Source organism: Apium graveolens, chromosome 4 (assembly GCF_009905375.1).
Source record: "Apium graveolens cultivar Ventura chromosome 4, ASM990537v1, whole genome shotgun sequence".
NCBI lineage: Eukaryota > Viridiplantae > Streptophyta > Magnoliopsida > Apiales > Apiaceae > Apium > Apium graveolens.
Genome location: NC_133650.1, coordinates 248,121,101 through 248,144,168, shown reverse-complemented (window position 1 = coordinate 248,144,168; position 23,068 = coordinate 248,121,101). Strand labels below are relative to the sequence as shown.

General features: G+C 34.1%; 2 protein-coding genes across 2 annotated transcripts; both read right to left on the bottom strand.

Moving 5' to 3' along the window:
- Window positions 1-2,699: 2,699 nt before the first annotated feature.
- LOC141719495 (uncharacterized) lies at window positions 2,700-3,874 on the bottom strand. Its single transcript, XM_074521879.1, has 2 exons — window positions 3,840-3,874; window positions 2,700-3,132 (listed from the first exon to the last, which is right to left on the bottom strand). Exons 1-2 carry the CDS (start codon window positions 3,872-3,874, stop codon window positions 2,700-2,702), a joined length of 468 nt encoding a protein of 155 aa, XP_074377980.1.
- A 19-nt stretch (window positions 3,875-3,893) lies between these two features.
- On the bottom strand, window positions 3,894-4,691 carry LOC141719494 (uncharacterized). Its single transcript, XM_074521878.1, has one exon. The coding sequence runs from the start codon at window positions 4,689-4,691 to the stop codon at window positions 3,894-3,896; it is 798 nt and encodes a 265-aa protein (XP_074377979.1).
- Window positions 4,692-23,068: the final 18,377 nt, after the last annotated feature.

Genomic DNA, 23,068 nt, shown 5'->3' with positions numbered 1-23,068 from the left:
TAAGTTCTATTATGTAGAGTTGCTTATATTGTATTATATTATAATTGTGTTATTCTATTGTGTAAAGTTATATTGAATTGAAATTTGTTGAAAAGAGTTTTAAAAGGAAGTGAAAATTATTTATGGAATTTGGAATTCTTGTTTCTAGAACTGTAACCTTAAAAGATCTTGGATTAGTTTGGGGTCATAGATGCTAAATATCTTCCGCTGACATTTGCATTATGATTTAACAGGTTAATTTGGATTGAGGTTTTATAGTGACGACCAAATCCTCTGACCCTGGATTTGGGGGCGTTACAGAAATCGTCTATTTGGACTGATAGGGAGGAGACTGGGGAACCCTGTTCCGCTCCTCCTTTGGCCAAATGGTCGATGGGAGTCCCACCGATATTTCTCTATCCGAGGAAGAGACGACGACTTTTTATATCCTCACCAAGCTCACCAAGGATAACGGGACGTCCCACGGGACCTTATAAAAGAAACAGTCCTTGTTGAGCACGGACTTTCTCCGGTCTCGATGAAAAGTAATTTTCAGCCTTAATTTATTGTTAAGTACTTAGTTTAACTACCTTTCTATCTTTAATTGTTCCTTACTTTTCCATGCAGCGGCTGAAAAAATTGTGGAGGTGATAAAGCCCAAGGACCTAGAAACCACAAGAATGAAGAGGGCTGTGAAGGCTTTCAAGGATCCTCGCCTGGAGGATCGCTTTAGGGCTGAGCATTCGGTCGGTTCGGTCCAAAACCGGACCGAACCGAATAGACCGAAAAACCGAATAGTCATTTTTTCTTGGACCGAACCGGACCGAAGTTATATTATGGACCAGACCGAACCGAAATAATTCGGTTCGGTCCGGTTTTGGACCGAATAGACCGAAATTTTTTTCAAAAATAAAATTGCATTATAAATTAAATCACAAATTATAAATTTTAAAATATAATTAAAGTAATGTGATATGTAGAGTTCTAATACTCCATAAATATAATTACAAATTAAAAATTTTGATTATAATTTTTAAGATATATGTAAAATATATATAATACAAAATTATAGTATTTATGATTTGGTCTATTCGGTCTATTCGGTCCGGACCGAAATATTTGTGAAAAGAACCGAACCGAACCGAATTTTAATTCGGTCTATTCGGTCCGGACCGAATAGACCGAATTTCTGAAAAATTTAGGACCGAACCGAACCGAATTAGCACGGTTCGGTTCGGTTTTTCGGTTTCGGTTCGGTTTTGCTCAGCCCTATTGAGTTCTTAACTCAGGTGGGGGCATAAGGAGATGAAGAAGGCCCCAACCAACCTCTAAGGGCCAAGAAAAATCCTGGGGCTTTTTTTCAACCCGCATGGAATATACAGGGAAAAGACGCCATTATTAGGAGTACTAAGCTGGCCGAAGAGTGGTCGCTTCAATCTATTTCTCCTGTCGATTAAAAGGATTTCGTCCTTCAACAGGACTTATAATCAAATGAGCTATTTGGTGCTCAGGCTTTAGCCACAGTAATTTCTTACTTTAATTTATTTCTTGCTTTACTTCTTCGAAATTTTTTGCCTTAGGTTTGTTGCATATTTTTGTAGGTCAACGCACATTTTCAAGGTGCATTACACCAAGCCAAGGATTGGAAGGTGTCTTACATAAATACCGACAAGGATCTAGAAGGCCAAAGAACAAATAAAAGTCCTTCAAGCTCAGTTGGCTTCCTCCACTTCCGAATTGGAGCCCGATCAAGAATCTTCATCTTAGATGACGAAAAAGAAAAAAGGTTCGACGCTTGGATGGACACCCCTGAGTTCAAGAGCTTGATGGAGGAGAATGACCCCCTTACTCATCCAATGAGTTACAAGGAAGGTTGGGATGCTGCGGTCGAGGCTATTCATGTCGAGTATCCCAAAATGCTCGAGGCTGAACCTTCCCATGCCCTCTCAGGGTTTCTAACCTCAGAGGCTTTACCGAAAGGGTTGGGGATCTTATTTGAAAAAAATACCGCTTTACACATTCTCCTGATTTAAGAGCTTTCTGGTCTAGGGCGCCTGTCGCGGATAAAGGCAAAAAGAGAAAAGAAGTTGAATCAAACTCTAGCGTGGAGGTGTCTTCTTTTGAAGAAGAAATTGAGCATGCGAGCAAAACGGCTAGAACTGAAGATCTTCCGAAGAAAACCTCACAAGAGGTGTCTGAGGAGACATCTGAGGATATATCTGACGGGCCAACCGAGGAAACTTCCGAGAAAACCACAAAGGGCTGTTCCGGGAGCGGAATTGAAGGAAGTTCTGAGAGCGGCCCGGAAGAGGAGTCCGAAGAGCCTGAGCCTTCCAAAGCAGCCACTTAGACTTTTTATTATTTTCCTTTATTATAATAAAAGTATGTAAAATACTTATTAAAAACTTTGTGTATTTCTTGCTTTAAGTTTGCCTTTGTTGATTTTCACAACTTTCTGAGTTGATAGAAGAGACTTATCTTAACAATCATAACTTTGTCTTTCAAAACCTTTTAAATAGGTCCAACCCTTTCATATTAAATGGAATCATTACAGATTGGAATAAAAAAACATAATAAACTAGAATACAAATCTTAAGGAACTGGAATATAATTCCTAAGGAGCCAAAGCTCATGGTTTCTCTGAACCTTATTAACTTAATAAACTGGAATATAAATTCTAAAGAGCCAAAGCTCATGGTTTTACCCCTTCAATAAGGGAACTATATGTAATAAGTCATCAAATTCCGTAAATGCCAAGTTTTTGGTACTTCTTCTCCTTCCATTGTCTCTAACTTATAGGATCCTCGTCCTTGAACACTTTTGACTTTGTACGACCCTTCCCAGTTTGGATCTAGCTTTCCTTTCTGTCCTACTACAGATGCTTCAACTTTCCATAGAACCAAGTCTCCTTTCTTAAAGAATATTTCTTTCACCCTCAAGTTGTAATAAAAAGAAACATTTTTCTGGTATTCCACGATCTTAGCATGGGCTTGATCCCGAACTTCATCGATTAAGTCTAAGGCTAACTTCTGCCTTTCATCATTTTCTTCAGCATTATAAGCTTGGATCCTAGGAGATGAATATGATATTTCCACAGGGACAAACACTTCAGCCCCATATGCCAACAAAAATGGCGTTGCTCCCGTTGTGACCCTGCACATGGTCATATATGCCCACAGTATTGGAAGTATTTCATCTACCCAATTATTCCTGGACTTTTCAATCCTCTTCTTCAATCCATATAAAATAATTCAGTTTGCTACTTCTTCATGCCCATTAGCCTGAGGGTGGGCGATAGAAGTGAACCGCAGCTCAATTTCATTTTTCCCGCAATACTTCTTGAATTATTCATTATCGAAATGTGTTCTGTTATCAGTTACCAGGATATGAGAAATCTCATATCTACACATTATACTTTTCTACAGGAATTGAGTAACTTGTTTGGTTATGATCTTGGCCAAAGGTTTGGCTTCGATTCACTAAGTAAAGTAATCAATAGCCACTATCAAAAACTTCCTCTGGGAGATGGCCATCGGGAAAGGTCCAAGAATATCCATCCCCCACATAAAAAAAGAATGGGAGTTTATAGAAGTCCACATTTCAGGTGGTTTCCTAATTATTAGAGCGTGCTTTTGGCAGCGATCACACCTTTCATACAGTCTTTAACATCAACCATCATCTCTGGCCAATAGAAGTCTAAACGAGTAATCTTGTGAGCTAGGGCTCTGCCCCCCAAATGTTGGCAACATATGCCTTCATGTATTTCTTCCAAAGCTAATCGAGCTTCATCGGGTCTGAGGCACCTTAAGTAGGGAATCACAAAGGATCTCTTGTATAGAATCCCGTCGATCAAATAATACCTCAAGGCTTGCACAGACATCCTTCCTGCCTCCATTGCATCACTAGGGAGCCACCTATTCTGAAGGTGAGCCTTGATGGGGGTCAATCCAAGACTCCCCAAGCCTAATAGGGGCAACCAACTTAACATCAGTGCTCCGTTTCTTCAAAATATGGAAGTACACACTTCCAGAACTATTATCAATCTTTGAAAAGGCAAACTTAGACAGTATATCTGCCTTATAATTTTCCTCTCTTGGGATGTATACAACGTGACATTCGTCAAACTGAGTCATTATAGCTCTTACAAGCCGTACATACCTGGCTATGGTTTCATCTCTGGCCTTAAATTCTCCATTGACCTGGGACACCACAAGTTTCGAGTCTCCACAAACTTTCAAGTTTTTGACTCCCAGTGTCCCCACTATGCCCAGTCCAGCTATCAAGACTTCATACTCTGCCTCATTATTCGTAGTAGGGAAATCTAACTTCATGGCATATTCAATAAGGAATCCATCGGGACTTTGCAAAACCAATCCAACTCCACTTAAATTTTCTTTTGATGCCTCATCATAATAGAGCACCCAAAACTCCTTGTTCTCAATCTTCTTCTCTCTATCCACGTATTGGGATGTATCTTCCTGTCCCCCGACTTCTTGGTTGGCGATGGTACATTCAACCATGAAGTCAACCAAAGCCCGAGCTTTGATCGCCGTTCTAGGCTTACACTTAATATCAAATATCTCAAGCTTAATGGCCCATTTGATTAGCCTTCCACTGGCTTTAGGAATGTGAATGATATTCCTCAAAGGCTGATTTGTTAATACCTCAATATTTTGAGCTTGAAAGTAAGGACGCAACTTTCTTGGGGCCATAACCAATGCTAAAGCAAACTTTTCTATAGTGGAATAGTTCAACTTAGCCCCATGTAGAATCTTGCTGACATAGTATATGGGTTTCTGGACTTTAAGCCTCCTTTACCAACACGGCACTCAAGGCATTTTCAGAAATAACCAAATATAAGTACAAATTTTCATCCAAGACTGGCTTGGCCAACAAAGGGGCTTGAATGATTTATTTCTTTAACTCCTCAAATGCCATTTGACTTTCATTAGTCCATGAAAAGTCTTTTAATTTCTTAAAATCCTTGAAGAATGGAAAACACTTGTCTCCAGATTTGAAGGTGAACCGTCCTAAAACAACAATCCTTCCAGTGAGTTTCTGAACATCTTTTACAGAATATGGAGGTTCCATGTCTAAGATGGACTTTATTTTATCAGGATTGGCCTCAATTCCCCTCTTGGAGACCATCAATCCTAAAACTTTTCCAGATCCCACTCCAAAAGCGCACTTGGCGGGATTCAATCATTTTGTGATATCTCAAAACCTGAAAGGCTTCCCTCAAATGGGATACATGATCTGTCTTTTACGAGGATCTTGACTAATATGCCATCTACGTAAACCTCCACAATTTTCCAATAAGCTCCTTAAAAATCTTATTCACCAACTTTTGGTATGTGGCTCCTGCATTCTTGAGACCAAATATCATAATAAGATAGCAAAAAACACCAAAGTCAGTGATGAATGATACTTTGGGATGTCATTCATATGCATCTTCATCTTATTATATTCACTGAATCCATCCATGAAATCAGCATCTCGTGCCCCGCGGTGGCGTCTATCAAAGTGTCTATTCTTATAAGAGGAAAATAATCCTTAGGGCATGCATCATTCAGATCAGTGAAGTCAACACAAATTCTCCACTTTCCATAAGCCTTCTTCACCATCACGGGAGTTTCCAACCATTCGGGAATCTGTATCTCCTCAATTAAATCAACCTCTAAGGGCTTCTCAACTTCTTGTTTGAAAGCTTCCTGCCTTTTAGGGGCAAAACTCCTTTTCTTTTTCTTTACAGTGTTCCGATTGTGATCCACATTTAATTTATGGGTGATCAACTCAGAATCAATACGGAGCATATCTTTTGCCGACCATGCAAATACATCACTATTTTCTTGCAAGAACCTTATTAACTCCCTTTTAAGGGGTTCTTCTAGTGACGCTCTAATGAAAGTTACCTTTTCAGGATCTTTATGAACCAAAGGAATCATGATCAAATCATCTCCCGGTTTTCCTCGTTTCTAATCATTTTCACGAGCATCCATATCTTCAATGGGTAGAACCCGCCCCCGGCTCCATCTACCCTAGCGAGGCTACATAACAACTTCCTGCCATTTTCTGGTCTCCCCTTTCTTCTCTTATTACATCCCTAGTTGGAAACTTGATCATTGAATGGTAGGATGAAGGGACTTCTTTGAAGACATGTATATCCGTCTTTGCCATGACTACATTATATGTTGATCCAGCCTTAACCACCACAAAATTCAACATTTGCGTAGCTTGCCTCAGCTACTGGCCCATTGTTAAAGGTAGTTTAATTATCCCTTTAACGGGACACTCGACTCCAGCAAACCCATAGATCGGCATATCAGTCAGGGTTAATTAAGAATCGTTGTATCACATCCTTATAAAGGTATCATAGGTAAAACATCCACTGACGCCCCATTGTCTACAAGTACTCTCTATACCGGGCTGTTTCCTCTGATAGATGTTATGATCAGAGAATTATCATGGGGAAACTTGACCCCCTCTAAATCAGAGTCATCAAATGCCATTGTTACTTCAATCTTGGTCTTTTCGGGGCTTCTCCAACTATGTGCATGACTTCTCCTGCATAAGCCTTCCCTGAGTTCTTAGAAGGGTCAGCCACAGTCGGTCCTTCAAAGATCGTATTGATGACTGATCCTTGTAGTTGGGGTTTCACCCCTGATTATCTTGATCTCTCTCACGGTCGTCAAAGTTCCTTCTCCCATTATTATTTCTTTCTCCTCTCTCACCATCTCCAGTATTTTTGCTCAACCTTGCTTTTCGAATAAGGAACTTAATCTCATCTTTTAGTTATCGGCACTCGTTGGTTTCATGGACAACATCCTTGTGAATCCGAAAATACTTGCTTTTATCTAGCTTGGCAGGATCAGCCTTCAGGGGCTTTGGCCAGCGAACATCCTTTTCTCTCTCGATTTCCATCAAAATTTGACTCCGAGGAGCATTCAGTCTAGCATACTCAGTAAACTTTTGTCCAGGTCCCCCTTTCTTTGGTGGTGAGTCAGCATCTTTGCTAACCCCAGGATACTTGTCCTTTGCATTATATTCTTGGTCCATCTTCCGCTTCTTGCCACCAGCGGGCTCGTTGCTCACCACTGTCTTCTTTATACTTTCTTCAACTTGGATGTACTTTCCTGCTCTACTCTAGAGCTGTAACATATTCTCAGGTGGCCTCTTGACCAATGACTTTTTGAAGAACTCATCCCTGGTTCCTTATTGTAATTCCATCATAGCTACCTTATCATCAAGATCTGAGAATTTCAAGTCTTCTATTGTGAAATAATTCAAGTAGTCCCTAAGAGATTTCTTTGTTCCTTGCACAATACTCATGAGGGAAGCTGAGCTTTTCTCGTGCACCTTCCCACTAATGAACTATTAGATGAAAGCTTGACTTAAATCCCTGAATGATCCAATCGAATTTGGGGACAAGCGGCTATACCACCTTTGGGCCATGCCAGATAAGATTTGAAGGAAAGATCGACATTTGATTGCATCATTCACCGGTTGCAGCAATAGTGCATTAAAGAAAGTCCTGACATGATTCGCTGGATCCCCAGTCCCATCATAGGCCATTATAGTGGGAATCTTGAATTTTTTTGTGATATGGGAGTTCATGATCTCTATCGTGAAAGGCAGGGTTGGATCATCCTTGTCTCCGAGGGGGTGCAACTCAAACGGGTTTCCCCGAGGGGCGTCCATTGACTTCCTCCTGGGGGTCTCCTCCAAGTCGATGACTTGAGCAATTCCTTTGGTGCTTCTGGCTCGGTTGGCCCTTGGTGGTTTTCTATCCTGACTATTTTCCATATCTCTCTTAAGCCTTAGGATTTCTACTTCATGAGCATGTATCCTTTTTTCAAAAGTCTGGGGTACCATTCCTTGAATCACCTGATATTCGAAATGCCTGACTCCCACGGGCTCGAGGCGCCTTCCTCTAACGGACTCTTTATCCCTACGTCTCCTCCTGTGATGGGCATCCTCATTGGTTGACTATCCACTCTTCTTAGTTGTATAAGATCCGGAGATATCTCGTTTATTATTGGTTGGTCGCAGACCTTTAATATAATTAGGGTCGTTCCATGGCTGTGGTTGAGGAGGTAGGATTGGCCTACTTTCTCCAGCCTCATAATATATTGGCATCCCATATGTGGGGTTTATAGGCATGTGATATACTATGGTTGACATCTCAAAACCCGCAGATTATGTCCCCAAGGGAGCATTCAGATTCGAGTTTTGAGGATTCGCCCCTAAAGCTGGGGGTGGCTGAGATTCAGATTGGGGAATTAAAGGATCCGATGTCCCTTGGGAGTAGGTTGAGTGAGGGGGAATCTCAATGGCGGATGAGATTGTTTGGGTAGTTCCAGCCGATGTTCCTTCAGGAGCGTTGTTTCCGCTTCGTGTGGTTACCATGGTCGATGTCTTCTTCCCACAGACGGCGCCAAATGTTATAGGTAAAAAAGCTAGGGTGTATTTAATGTTAGGGTTCGTGAGCTCAAAACTCTTTTTGACTGCTGTCGTGTTTCGTGACTCATTCTGCATTGACAAGATGCCTACGTACCTTGATTTGTGCTAAGGATCAAGTCAAAAAATGTTGTTCTCATATGTGGGAACTATGTGGCTTGGGGACTACTGTTTTGAGAGTTTGATTTTAATTTGAACTTATTTTCTTAACTATAATTTGGGCTATGACCAACGAATTTAATAATAAATCATTGGTATGTGGGCCATTGAAGCCCGATTATTACTATATTAATGGCCTGGCCTTAATAACCGGGTTTCATTTTTGGACCAAATCAGGTCTAATTAATGCACTTATTTATTACGAAATTAGGATTATTTTTATCCCCTCTCAGGCTCAATTTTGATTCTAAAATTATGTACAAGTATATATAATACATTGAAATTAAGTTCTTACACAATTTAGAAATAAAAGTTTAATAAAAAAGTATATGATTAGTAAAATATGATTTAACTAATTAAATAATAGTATAATATTTTTTAATATATAAATCTTAGTAATTGGCATTAAATAAAAATTATTATGAAAATTAAATAATATATCAAATTTAAAATATGTATATTTAAATTATATTTAATTATAAAAATAATAATGAAATAATAAAATTAAAATTGATACCCATACCCTTCCCATAACCTACCCTCTCCCCCCTGAGGTACCAAATTGATTCTTGTGTTTCAACTTATAAAAATCATGAACTCTTATATTTAAAACTTATAAAAAAACCCTGAATCAAGTATGAGTTTGAAATGAACAAAACCAAACACTCACATTTCTTGAGCTAAACCACGGTTTACTCATTTTTTTAAAATAAAGACTCTTTACTCATTTTAAAAGGTCTATGACCTATTTATTTTTAATTTTCTAACAGAGTTGCTATTATATTAAAATTGTCTTATTCTTATTATGAAAGTAAATTAATAAATAATAAATACAATAAAAATATATAATACAATTCTGAAGTAAATTAAAATGGTCACATTTTACTTTAATAATAATATGGTTACAAATATGTATATTTCATATTTTTTCATAATTATTATTAAAATATTAGAAAAAATTATTTCAATTTGATAACTTTCTTATATTGCACAAATCAACATAAACAATCAATTATTAATGTTATTGGAGCATAATAATTAAATCTATTATATTTTATTTTTATACATTGTTACTTGAATCATTGGATGGATAACTCACTTTTTTATTTGATAAATGATAACATTTATTTAAAATCAAGAGTTCTTGTAATTGTTTATTGAGTATTTTTTAAGTTGGATATTCATATTTAGTATGTTATAAGTGTAATTCAACTAACAAAATTAAGGAAGATAATAAGAATTTAATATTTGAAAATTTAATTCAAAATTGACAAAATATTTTATTATCTAGACTCTAAACATAGTTGGTAAGACCGGGAGCAAAACAAATGAAATTTACATATAAAAGTTGAGGATATTATGGTACTTAGATTTACGGTGTGCAAAAATAAGTTTAGGTCTGCATAAGTCAACATCTTTTTAATTTTATTAGTCTCCTCGTTCATATTCATTATTTAGAGGAAAGTTCGGTGGAGATCATATTTTCATGGGAGAGTTTGGATATCACATATGTTCTATGTTCTGGAATTAAAACACTATAAAATATATTATTTTGTAAAATATATTTTACGAGTATCACTAATTTATTAAAATTATTGATGATCATTTAAGTTTAATAAGTAGAATGTGTATGTTATGCAAGCTGAAAAAATGTTCTGCAAACTTAACATGTTTTGTAGAATAAAATATTTTTGTAATGTTTTACATGCGGTACATATATGATATTCAAGATTTTGAATAAAATAAGGATATTTGAAGAGCATAATTCGCAAAATAATATGTTTTGCAATATTTTTATGCAATATTGAACTTGCAGAACAAAATGGTCTCCAAGGTCTCCAAAAAACGTGGTATCCATAAAATTTAATCCTCATTATTTAATCTAATATTGCTAATATTGAATTAGTGCAGATTATGCATATGGTTTGAAACCCATAAATTATAAAAAATAGCAAATGTGTATTTTCAGTCATATATGAACAAGGAAAATTATAAAAAATATCAATATTTTCAGAAAAAAATGCGATTTTACCATCTCTAAACACTTTATCAAAAAACTTTTGTAATTAAATACAAATTATTTTTCGATATTCTGAAAAATAATTAAATTATTTTTATTGCATTTCAAAGAGAATTTAAGCATTACAGCTTCTTAAGTTAATATAGTATGCGACCAACGAATCTATTAAATATATGATAGAGCAAATATGGGGTTCAATGAGACATTTTATTTTACTTAAAATTACTATATTCCCCCTCATTAATAAATATAAATAATTGTCAAATATTATTCATTTATTAATTACACCTAAGCCATTATTACTTTTTATTAATAAATATAAATAATCGTTATATTTAATAACATATGTTAATTACACATAACTCATTAATGTTAATAATTTTATATATGTTACCACTTATTATTGAATATTAACAACTTATAATTAGATATCTTAAATTTAATCATATTTTCCTATATATAAACTAAATTCTTAATTTTTTTGAAGACTCTATATAAAATCAAATAATTTTTAACAATTAAATTTATTATGTAGGCTAATCTGAAAATGACAATGTTAGTGTATAAAACATTAAATATAAGAAATATAAGATATATTCTCTTTATATACAAATAAATGAGTTGGTTATTAGAGGGTTTTATAATAAAATTGAGATTATTATTATATGACCAAATCGAATATAAACTAATATTGGCTTCAAGATTTTGAATATATTTGATAAAAATATTAAAACATCAAGTTCATTGCGGTTACAACAATGTTTTACAATAGTAAGGTGAATCATATTTTTTACATTAACCATTTTAAAGATTTTTTCCAACAATATAAGTAAAAGATTTATAAGATTACTGCAGTGTTACAAAAATTGTCAGTTTCTCCTATAAATCGCTGGAAGGCAACCAAACGATATTATTGAGAAAAATCGGAGTATAAAACATTTTTGATATTTTTGGTCAAAATCGGAGATTTTCCGATCAAAATTCGACGAATCAAGAACATGGTTTGAGGCTCTGCAGAGAATAAAAGGAAGAAGAAATATTCTCAGGTTTGAGTTGATGAAGATAGGCGAATTTAAATGGAATAACAAAATAGCCGCCGAATGGAAACTGAAAAGTTAACGGAAGAAGACAAGGAAAAAAGAATAGAGAGGCGTAAAGATTATTAAGACTCTTATTATTTTTAATGAATAATACACACAAAATAATGTTATAACTTGATATGGATGTTCAAATGACAACATGATAATTTTACGCATCTCAAGTGTAATTATTTTAATTATATATTTTAAAAATAATATAAAAATATGTCCGATTATATTATGATTTAACATTTCCGAAAAATTCCCGATTTTTGATAAATCACAAATCGGTACTTCAACCAATTTAGTCTAATTTCCAATTTCTATAACCATGGATTACTGACCTTATTATTAATATATATATCATAAAAACGAAGTATATTAGAAAATGTATTCATATTATCAATTGTACAACATTATATTCAATATATCGGCTTTCATATTAAATAATTACATTTTTTACTACGAAAAGTAAGAATTAACTCACATTCATTGTATCACAAATTGTACCAAATAACTGTAATAACTTTTTAATTAACTCCGTAATATTTCATTCTTAGGAGTTCTAATTATTTTCATGAGAAATATGTGCTTTTATTTGCATTATATGTTGATCGTATATTTCGATTTCATCGCAACATATTATATTTAGTTTGAGAGAAAACATGTTAATTACGTCGTCGATCTCAATTTCATAAAGAAAACTATTTATTTAATCGATCTATCAGAAAGTAACATGAATATATAGTTAATAATTATAGTCAAAATAACATCAATTCACGAAATATAGAGCATGTCCGTGTATTACATGGATTATAGAGCTAGTTTTAATTACAAATATTTTAAGTTGTATTATAGTTGCAATTATGGTTATAAAATTGGAAAAATATTTCTCAAAAAATGGGTACTTGTAATCTTTTTCTAAAAGTATTGGATTTTGACAAAATCATCGAAGATGGAAGGTATTTTTGCGAAAAAAAATATATTTCACCATTGGGAATTTTTTTTTAAAAAAGTATCCCTCAAAACTATTTTCAAAATGGTTTTCTCTTAAATAGTTTGTTCCCGAGAACGATAAGATTGTAGTAATATATTTACTCCATTATTGTTGTCGTAGATAAACAATAAAATAAAAATAATAACCGTATTGATGTTGTGGTTTTTTTTTGACGAACAAAGTGAAAAATTCATTGAAACATTGAACCCCAGCCGTGACAAACCCCCGAACTGTCAACTAGAACCTGATTGTAAAATAAAAATCGAGCTAACCAAATAGCTGTTTTGTTTTCAGATTATTTAACACATAAAAGATTCAAATTTTTTAAACTAAAAAGTATTACAATGACATTTGGAGTAATCCAACCTACATCAATTCCAAAACTAGTAGTAACACAATTGACCTTCACATAAGCATTATCTGTAGCCCAATGTTCAAAACTATCAATTATATCAATTGATATTAGAGCAACAACTGCCCATAAAATACGAACACTTTTTTGTTGTGAAAGGTGAGCTTTTGCAATATCCACCACCGTCTCATATCTGATACAAGCCTTACAAATCTCCAAAAATATCATATAAATCCTTTTCAGAGGGACTACCAAAACCGGCAACAAAAGACAGAAGATCATCACGACATAAAATACTAACATTCCAAAAAGATGGGCACGATTAACAACCTTGATAACAAGGTACTCGAAAAGATATTAACCGAAAAGAATTAGATCTTGATTTTATTGAAAAAAACTGATATAGATAAATAAAAGAGGAGATGAGAGAACGAAGGGGGATTGATATAATGATGGATGAAGGTTGAAGAATGGAGAAGTGGTGACTAGAAATTTAGTTTTGGGAGTCGACTCTCAAAACCCTATAGTGTAAGAATCTTGATGTTGTGGTTTATTGTTTGGCATATGTGTGTGGATTTGTTTTTGTGCTATAGTTGGAGTTCCATTTCATTAATCATTATATATATTTATTTGTTTTTGTACTCAGTAATCATGTGTGTGTGGTAATTATTATATATATCATTTATACTATACGATAATAACCGGAATTATGTATAATTTGGTATACCTTTTTTTTGGTTGGTTTGGTTATCCGCATTTATGATCGTCGGATTTTTTAATGAATTGATTTGGACCGTTAGATTCAAATACTAAAGGGATATACACCACTCAAGCTCTCAGGTTCGAAACCCGCCAACAACAAATATTTATATTATTATTTGTACATTACTAAAACTCTGAGGAAACAACAAATATATATATATATAATTATTTATACACTACCCAAGATTGAGATTCGAATCCCGCCAACAACAAATAATTATATTATATTTCTAAATATACTAATAAGATAATTGTCCAAAAAATTTATTATAATTTTAAATAATATAAAAATATTAATGAAAGATGGGTTGTAAAGCTATTATATATAAAGAGCAGTGTCGTATTTAGCTAAAATTTGAGAAGGATGAAGCCAAAATGATCTTCAATAAACTTCCCGGGGCTCCCCTCAAAATTTGTTAGGAGTCTAAAAGTACTCCACAGTGGAGCATCGTCTCCTTTTTCAGTTTTATATTAATTAATATAAATAAAAATGTAATGGAGTAGATATAGAAGCTATGAGAAAATTATACTTGCATATAACAAAAAATTGATGCAAAATAGAATAAAGATGAAGATTGAGTGGAATGAAATTACAATTTTAAACATATATAACTTAGAGTCTATCTATATAATTATATATCTTATAGTAGAAAATATAACTATGACTCTTCTTTTTAGGTTTGAGTAAAAGTGCCTATCTTCTTATTTTCGCTTTTGATTTCTGCTTACATTTATATTTAATAAATTAATATTCTATATTTTATGATTTATGCCAAAAATAAATATGTTTCCTAAATAAAATAGAATATCTAAATCAAAATAGTTTTGTCTTTTAATTTTAGTTTCCTGATAATTTTAGTTGGATAATAAATTTTGATTAAAATTATATTAAAGATTATTTTGTGAAATCGCCTATAAAATCTTCAAAATATGATTGATAAAATTCAAAATATAATCGAAATAAAGTCAAAGGAAATTTAATAAATTTATTCTTTTTATTTGTTTCAACTTCAATTTGATTAAACACCTTCAAATTAACTAAAAAAATATTAAAATTGTTGTAAGACAAACCTTACTCAATAAAAATAAAATTAATTTAAAATCGAATAAAATTTTCTTTTTGTTAAATGTACCAACTATATCTTTTAGTTATTAAAGTATTTACACCAATATAACTTTGAGATTAATTTTTTTTAATAATAAAGAAGGTTAAGGTAATAAATGAGGTCATGAAAGGTAAATTTAAATAATTGCAAATAAAAAATGTATGCAGAGATTATAACCTAATATATGTAATATTGAAATAAAGGTTGAGCATTTAGATAAAACAAATAATTCGGGTATCTTAGATTCTTTTTTCAAAATCAGTAATTTAAATTTATTTGACTCGATAAAAAATATCTAGATCATTTTATTTTTTTAAAAAAAGGATATTTGATATAATTATAATTGCATTATATTACAATTATTTTTAATAAATGAGTTAGTAATGATTGCATTAAACATGCAGGAACTATCAAATTTATTGTACAGATAAATTAATATATATATCATTTATTTTATATAAACTAATATAAGTTTATATATATAATAAGTTCATTAAGTTTTACAAAAGTATATAACATAAATATTGTTTTAATGTTTCACATTAATTTTGAAATTATTCTATAGACATGGTTATTATTTTTAATCTACGAAAGTATTTATTTTCATTTGAACTTCAACTACTGATTTATATATACATAAAATATGTGATGGTAATATATGCACAAATTTCGAAATGATTTTCTAACCATACTTATTATTTTTACAAATTTTTAAACAAGACGATCATTTTTTAATAAAATAGTTTCGCTTACAAATCCCTACACAGTCAAACTACAGTTTGGCCAATTGAGAATGGACAAGTACATCCACGACCATTCGTTTCAATCTTTCCACTCTAAGAGGTGCATTACTCTTTATGAGGCTGAAATTACAAAGGTTCGAGGTTTGTAGAAGGCTCTTTAGACTGAAAATAATTCAATACAAATCAGCGCATTCTGTGACACAAATAAGCGCATTCAGTGTTATGATAACGCGAATTTTGAATCTATTGTTAAGAAAAAAATAAGTTTCCGAATAAGAGATCAAAGTGGATTTTGTTGCTAATCAAACAAGTGTTTTAGAGAGTGTTATTAACAAACACAACTTAGACTTGATTGTTATAGGGAAAACCGAAAAAGACAAAAATGATAATATATACCTATCTATAGCACTCTATTCAGGCATTAAGTCATTGTACTTGATACCAGCATCAAGTATAGCGACATGATGAGTAAACTTGACAGATATAACCTGGAATATTCATATTCAACGATAAGAGCTGTAATTATATTTTTAGTTGCTGAGTACATGGAAGAAATAGATAAAGAATGACAAAGAGAGATTGTCATTGTATTAAAATTCACAAGCGATTCATGTTAGATATTGAATAAAACACAAAGGCGGAGGGTGAATGTATTTTGGATATTTTTAAGGCTTTTTAAAACTATTTGGAATGGTGAACAAAGCAGTTTAAATTGTAGTAATATTGTGTTTAACAGAATAAACAAAGCATGCACAATAAACACAGTATTTTTAAAACTCACTTAACTTTGTATTAAAATTAAGTATGTATTGCTACAATCCTGAGTTCTTTGTAAGTAAAGAACTCAGCTTCTTTATTGAGAGAGTTATAAGAAAATCTAGATCTGTTTGTTACAACTAAAAAGCAAAGTACCAGTGTTTACTTTATAGATTAGTAAACACAGGTTTACACAACATGCAAAAAGATGTACTAAACCCTACTTTAAATTATCTCTAAAACTTTCCATTTCTGGCTTAGTGAATCTTTGCAAATCGTGTAGGTATGTGACTTTCCTTTGTCAGTTAATCTTGGCCTTTGATCTTACACTCTTCAAGCTGCTTTTGTAGACTTTTCAATCTAAGTAATTAGATCATTTGTTGATTGATAATCTTAAATATTTAATTTGTCTGCATTCTATACTTGAGGTTCATATCGAGGTCTCTAGTTTGTTGTATAGATAACTGACATCTCGATAAGTATAATGGCTTATCGAGATCTCTGAGTTCTCTATAAGTGTTTTGACTTGTCGAGGTCTCCAAAACTCTGCATGTAGAAATGACTTGTCCATATCTCTGAGATCTCTATATGCATTTTGAATTGTCGAGGTCTCTGAGATCTCTAATGAGAAATTGACTTGTCGAGATCTCCAATCTTCATATCTTCATTTTGAGTTGTAGATATCTTCGGGACTTCTCTGTAAGCCATTTTGGAATTCTCGATAAGTCATTCTGGAGTTCTCGAATGACTTCTCTATATGACTTGATCTGTGACTTGTAGATATCTTGACTTAGAACATTTTTTCTAAAACGGATTTATTCAACTCCATGCTTCTTCACCTTTTTCTCTGAGGCATGATCTTGTTGATCTTCTTCCAGAGTTTATTCTTAGGCTTTTTAAGTGGCATTTATATCCACTTAAAATGCTCTATAAAGGCTAGAATTGGTATTTTGTACTCAAGTTATTTGGGTATTTGATGTGTTTTTGTATTATTTTGCATTTCCGGGCATAATCGAAGGCAAGAATGGATCTTACATGATTTTATGCTTGAAGAGTGTTAGGAATGAAGCCTTGGTTGATTACACGAAGAAACCAACAGCTGCAAGTAAGAGAAGAAGAAAAAACTCAGTTTTCCAGAAGGTCAGCGTGCCCGCACTGTGTTAGCACGCGCCTGCGCCAGAGTAGCAGAAGTACAATGCACCCGCACTGGGATAGCGTACGGCCGCGCTAGGTCGATTCTGAAGATTCCTGTTTCAAATAAAAGATGGAATTTCTGGACTTCTGATATGAATGGACTGCTATTTAAAGACAATTAAAAGACGATTTTCATAATGGAGACTAAGGAGAAGACGGCTAGAAGGCCTAGGAGCACAAATACAATGAAGGCGAAGAGGATCTAGTTTATTCTTGTGATTCTTTGTTTAAGTTGTAATCTTGGATGCTAGTTTTCTTGTTTATTGAACCTGTTACTCTTGTGATCGTACTTTTGATTATTATTCAGTTTTATAAAGACTTAGTTTATTATACCATGCTTTCAGCGGAACCCACGGTGATGATGAGTTCGGTTATGAACTAATCATTATCGTGGGGTTCTAACGGATTTACTTATAGATTTCAATAGTTAATTTCTTTCAATATCTTTGTATGTGGTGATTGTATGATATCCTAGTATTGGTTGTGCTTATTCGTCTTATGAGTATAGAGAACTTATAAGATAGCGTGTTAATCTTTATTGAAGCGAAAGTGAATATATGGGTTTAGAACTTGCCGTGCTAGCATAGGTTCATGTATTTGTTATGCATGATTCAAAGGTAATTTTAACCATCTTACTTGCCCTATATAATCACGATAGATAACTTGTGCATTAAAACCTTTATGTTGTCAAATTCTATAGACATATAGGGTCTCAACATAATTGGTGTCTATTCAGCTTCTATCTCTTTTGTGGATGTCTGGTAGTAGGGTAATCGTACAACGAAAGTTGGCGTTTACTAGTTTCGTGTTGTCTGATTAGTTGTTATCACCATTGCATGCTAAGCTTAACAACAAAAGGCTATTGAATGAAGTAGTAATGAATTTAGAATCCCATGTTTGTCTCGCATAAGTAATTCAACCCTTTTATTCTCTTAGTTAATGTTAGTTAGTATAATCTCTTAGTTAATCGTGGTTATAAACAAACCCAACTTGTTATCATCTTAGTATTGAATAATAACCATACCATTGTTGCATAAGTGCATAAATTGAACTTAACCGAACCAGTCTATGTGGGAAAAAACTAGAAAGAATTCTATATTACTTGCGAACACGTATACTTGTGTGTAAATTAGCGCGTATTTTCGTCCTAACAAGTTTTTGGCGTCACTGCCGGGGACTCGTGGTTTATTTTTAGTTTATGTGCTTGACATCAGTGGTCGTTAAAGTTCACTGACTCGAATATTTTACTTATTTTTTTGCCTGTAGCTTTTTCAGGTACTCTAGTGAGCGTGTATGCTAACGCATTCTCGATCTCGAAAGAGAACAATGGATAAAGTAGAGGAAGTAGTGGAATAAGTTATTGTTGAGGAGAAGGTAGAAGAAGAAGTCTTAGTTGAGAAAGTTGAAGAAGAAGCTCTTATTGCAATGGGAGAACCAAAAGTAAATCCGAAAGCTTTGATGGATTACTCTCAACCAAAGATCAATGATATTCAGTCTAGCTTTGTCAGACCAGCCATCGCGGCTAACACTTTTGAAATCAAGGCTAGCATGATTCAGATGGTGCAGAACTCAGTCCAGTTTGGTGGTTCTCCAACGGAAGATCCTAACATGCATATTAGAGATTTCATCAAGATCTACGACACTTTCAAATACAACAACGTTTCTGAAGATGCTATAAAGCTAAAGCTTTTCCCATTTTTACGGAGGGACAAAGCTAAGTGTTGGTTGCATTCTCTACCACCAGGCTCTATCACCAAATGGGAAGATCTTGCTCAGAAGTTTTGTTATTCCCTAAAAATACAACAAGAATTACAGAAGGGGGGTTGAATGTAATTCTGGCTTCTTTTTAAGATCTACGAAGACTGGTTCTCACTCAATAATATATATGTGTTTAATTTGCAAAGTGCGGAATGAAAGAATTATATAAACCAAAACACAAGTAATAAAAACACAAGTCTTTAAAATTTTCTGGTGGATTTGAATGTATCCACCATATATATATATCGAGAGAACTCTGTGTAGCTCAAATAAGCTCACAGCTGCTTACAAGTATGAACAATTAAAACTAGTAGGGAAATGCTAAAGGATACAGCTTACAAATGTTTCTCTGAGAATGTATTTTTCTTTGTCTAGTTTGTTGTAGTTCTACTTGCCGCACTTGGTTTATATATCACCAAGTTTACATAGTAAAAAGACAAGAAAATAAAATAAAACTATCAAGTCTAACTCTATGCTACTTCATTACTCTATTCCAGCATCTTTGAAAACCTTCATAGCTTGCATGAAAATGATAATGCTTCTTTGTTCTTATTTTCCTGCTAAATAGGCTGCCACATTCCTTTTGCAAACACCCAACGCATGTGACTGTGTTGTCACTGTCAACAGATGTTTGAATTGATCATCCGTCGGGTACATGCTTGTTATCCGTCAGGTAGCCTTGTTGATCATCCGTCGGGTAGCAATTTATCACTTGACTTCATTTCATTTGTGCAGAATTACAAGACATCTTATATTTACATTTAATCAACCTATTCTGCACATCTACTAGTAGTCTCCATGACTCATAAGCTACTACAGAAACTATTCAAAGTTGTTTGCAGAAATGTGCTACATGATTTATTGTTACATAAGCTACTCACCCGATGGATATCAATTAGTCATCCGTCGGGACTATATTAAGTCATCCGTTGGGACTATAATTGATCATCCGTCGGGTGCTACAAAATTCACTAAGTTAAATCTACTAAGGTGTTTTATTTAGCTTATCATCAAGTACACAACATATTCCTAACAATCTCCCCCAATTTATGTCTACTGGAATTGTAGCCATAAATTAAGAGAAACTTGATGATAAAAAAACACCTAAAAAGAAAATACAGATTGAAAGATAGTAGATAAAACTAATAAGTGCTACAAAATTGCTGAAAGTTGAACAGTGCAAAGTACACAAAGAAATTGCTCACAATTGTTATCAAGATGTTCCTATAGTCTGAGAAGATAGATCTATTTCCTTGATTGTCTGGATTTCTTCCCAAGCCTTCTGTTGTTTTCTTCAATTTGATTCTGAAGTTGTCTGTGGAATTCTAATTCATCAGCTTCTGAGAGATTTAGCATTTCCTGCATTTCCAAAAGAGTATCATTTCTAGAGATACTCAATTGGTCCTCCAATCTGAAGAATCTTCTGACACCTTTGTCATCCATGAACTCCATCAGCCAATAGAGCCTTAGATGCACTCTCTTTCCTGTAAAGGGAATAGATAGAGTTTTTGGAAGTGCATCTTTGGCTTTAATACTCCTTAGTTCCTCAATCCTCTTTAGAACTATTCTCCTTGCAGTCACATTGTATCCAAAGTTCTTCTTAAAGGATGAGTAGACTTTAATCAGAACAGATTGGCTTTCTTGGAGAATCCTATGAAGAGGCCATGTCATCTCTTTCCCTCCCTTGTATATAAATACCATTCTTTCAAGAAGATTTCTGTAAGCATCAATTCCTCTCACTTCTTCCAATTCATTCAAGTAGAGATTTAAGTCTGAAAATTCCTTGATATCATAAATGTACATGAGATCTCTCGGGTTAGGATTTGGTTAGAGCTTTAGATTTGATAGATACAAGCTTCACTTTCTTGCTGGCTCTAGTCTTTGTCTTCTTTGTCTTGAAGATGGGCAAGTTTAGCTCAGGAATTGGTAAACTATCCCAGTCTACTGGCTCATCCTTGGGAACAATTGGTTCACCATGAATATTTCTTGTTGGATCAACCACTTTGAATTCTTCAAATACCACTGAGGGTTTTGATGTCTGTGTTGTAGTTGTAGTCTTTTTGGGAAACTGATCTTTCAATTCCTCTTCATCAAAGTTCGCTTTCCTCTTGGAATGAAGTTTATATCTAAACCTTCTTTTCTACTGTGATTCTTCTTGCATTTTCAGATCCTTAGGTTCAATGATTACAGTTGGTTGTACAGGAGGTTCTGTTGTGGTTTTTACAGCTTAAAGCTTGGCCAAGATAGCAGCTTGTTCTTTCTTTTGCTTTTACTTCTTAGCATCCAAAGCAGCTTGCTTCTTCTCTAGCCTGATTCTTTCTTTCTCTTCCTTCTTAGCTTCCACAAACAGTGGGTGTCCAACCACCACACAAATCTCCTTACCATTTCTGTAAATTTTGGCAATTCTTCTTTTCAATGCTGAATCAGCTGGATCCTTGTAGAATGTAATATATCTTGACAACAATTTCTTTTCATCTGGCTTTGGTGTCTCAAATACTGTATATATAGGATTCTTTTCTGAAACCTTAGGATAGTTCCATTTAGCCTTCATGATGAGATCTTTCTTTGGAGATTTAACACAGGAAGTTTGAACCCTTTCCAGATAGTTCATACTGATATCATTCACAAAGATTTTCATGACTTTAGAGTGATGATTGAAAATTTTGTTTGGATTCTGTGTTGGGCCAAATATCTTTTGGATATTCTCATCAATTTTCTTCCAATTGATTGGACTCAATTACTTCTTCTCAGCTGTTCTCAAATTGGTTGTTGCTTCTTTGATTAGATCTATGCTATCTTTAGCAGGTGGCTTTGTGAAAACAATTCTTGGCACAATTGCTTTACTTACTTGAACATTGAGCACTTTTTGCTCCCCCTCACTTTTTGATTCCCCTTGACTGAATAAGACAATTGAGCTTTCTTTCTCTTCCTTAGAAGAGGTTTCTTTCTCCCCCTTTTTGTTATCAACAAGTTGAGTAGAAGAGGAGGTTTGTGCTGCCACTAGCCTTTGAAGCAAGTCTATTTATTGTGCTTGGTGGAGATGAATTGCTGTTAGAGAGGCTTCCATTGCTGTCATTTTGGTATCCAAGGAATTTATCTTTATGGCAAGATCAGAATTCTTCCTGAGTTGTCTCTTAATGTCAAGCATTGTAGCTTCTGAAAGTAAGAATCCAACCTTTCAGAAATGTCCCTTTTCATTTGATCAATTTCACCTTTGATAGTAGTGACATCCTGAGTATGTTGAAAACCTTGGATTTGTTGTAATTGCAGAGAAGCAAGGTGTGCTTGTAGGAGCTTCTTGGTGCTGGCATTTGTTGTGGTTTGAAGAGCAGAATGTGTCTGATTTATAAGTTGAATCATGGTTGTCATGAAATAGTGTTCATCACACTGCTTTGAAAATGCCCAAGATGGCATACCTGATCTGGAACTAGAGCCTACTTCTCCCCTATGTCCAATAGCTCTTCTTCACTTTTTTCATCCTCACCACCAAAGAAATCAGCAGATTCCCCAGTCTCATAGTCAACATCATCATCAGCTCTAGGTGGCATAGCTGTGATGGTATCCTTAGCTCTTTGCATGGAATGGGTGGTGTGCACTAGATTCAGTATCCTTTCTGCATTCTCATTGCCCTGACCAGCCAAAATTTGATATGCTGGGACAGGATGAGTAAATGCCTCAACATCCAAAGAGAATGAACTTATAACAA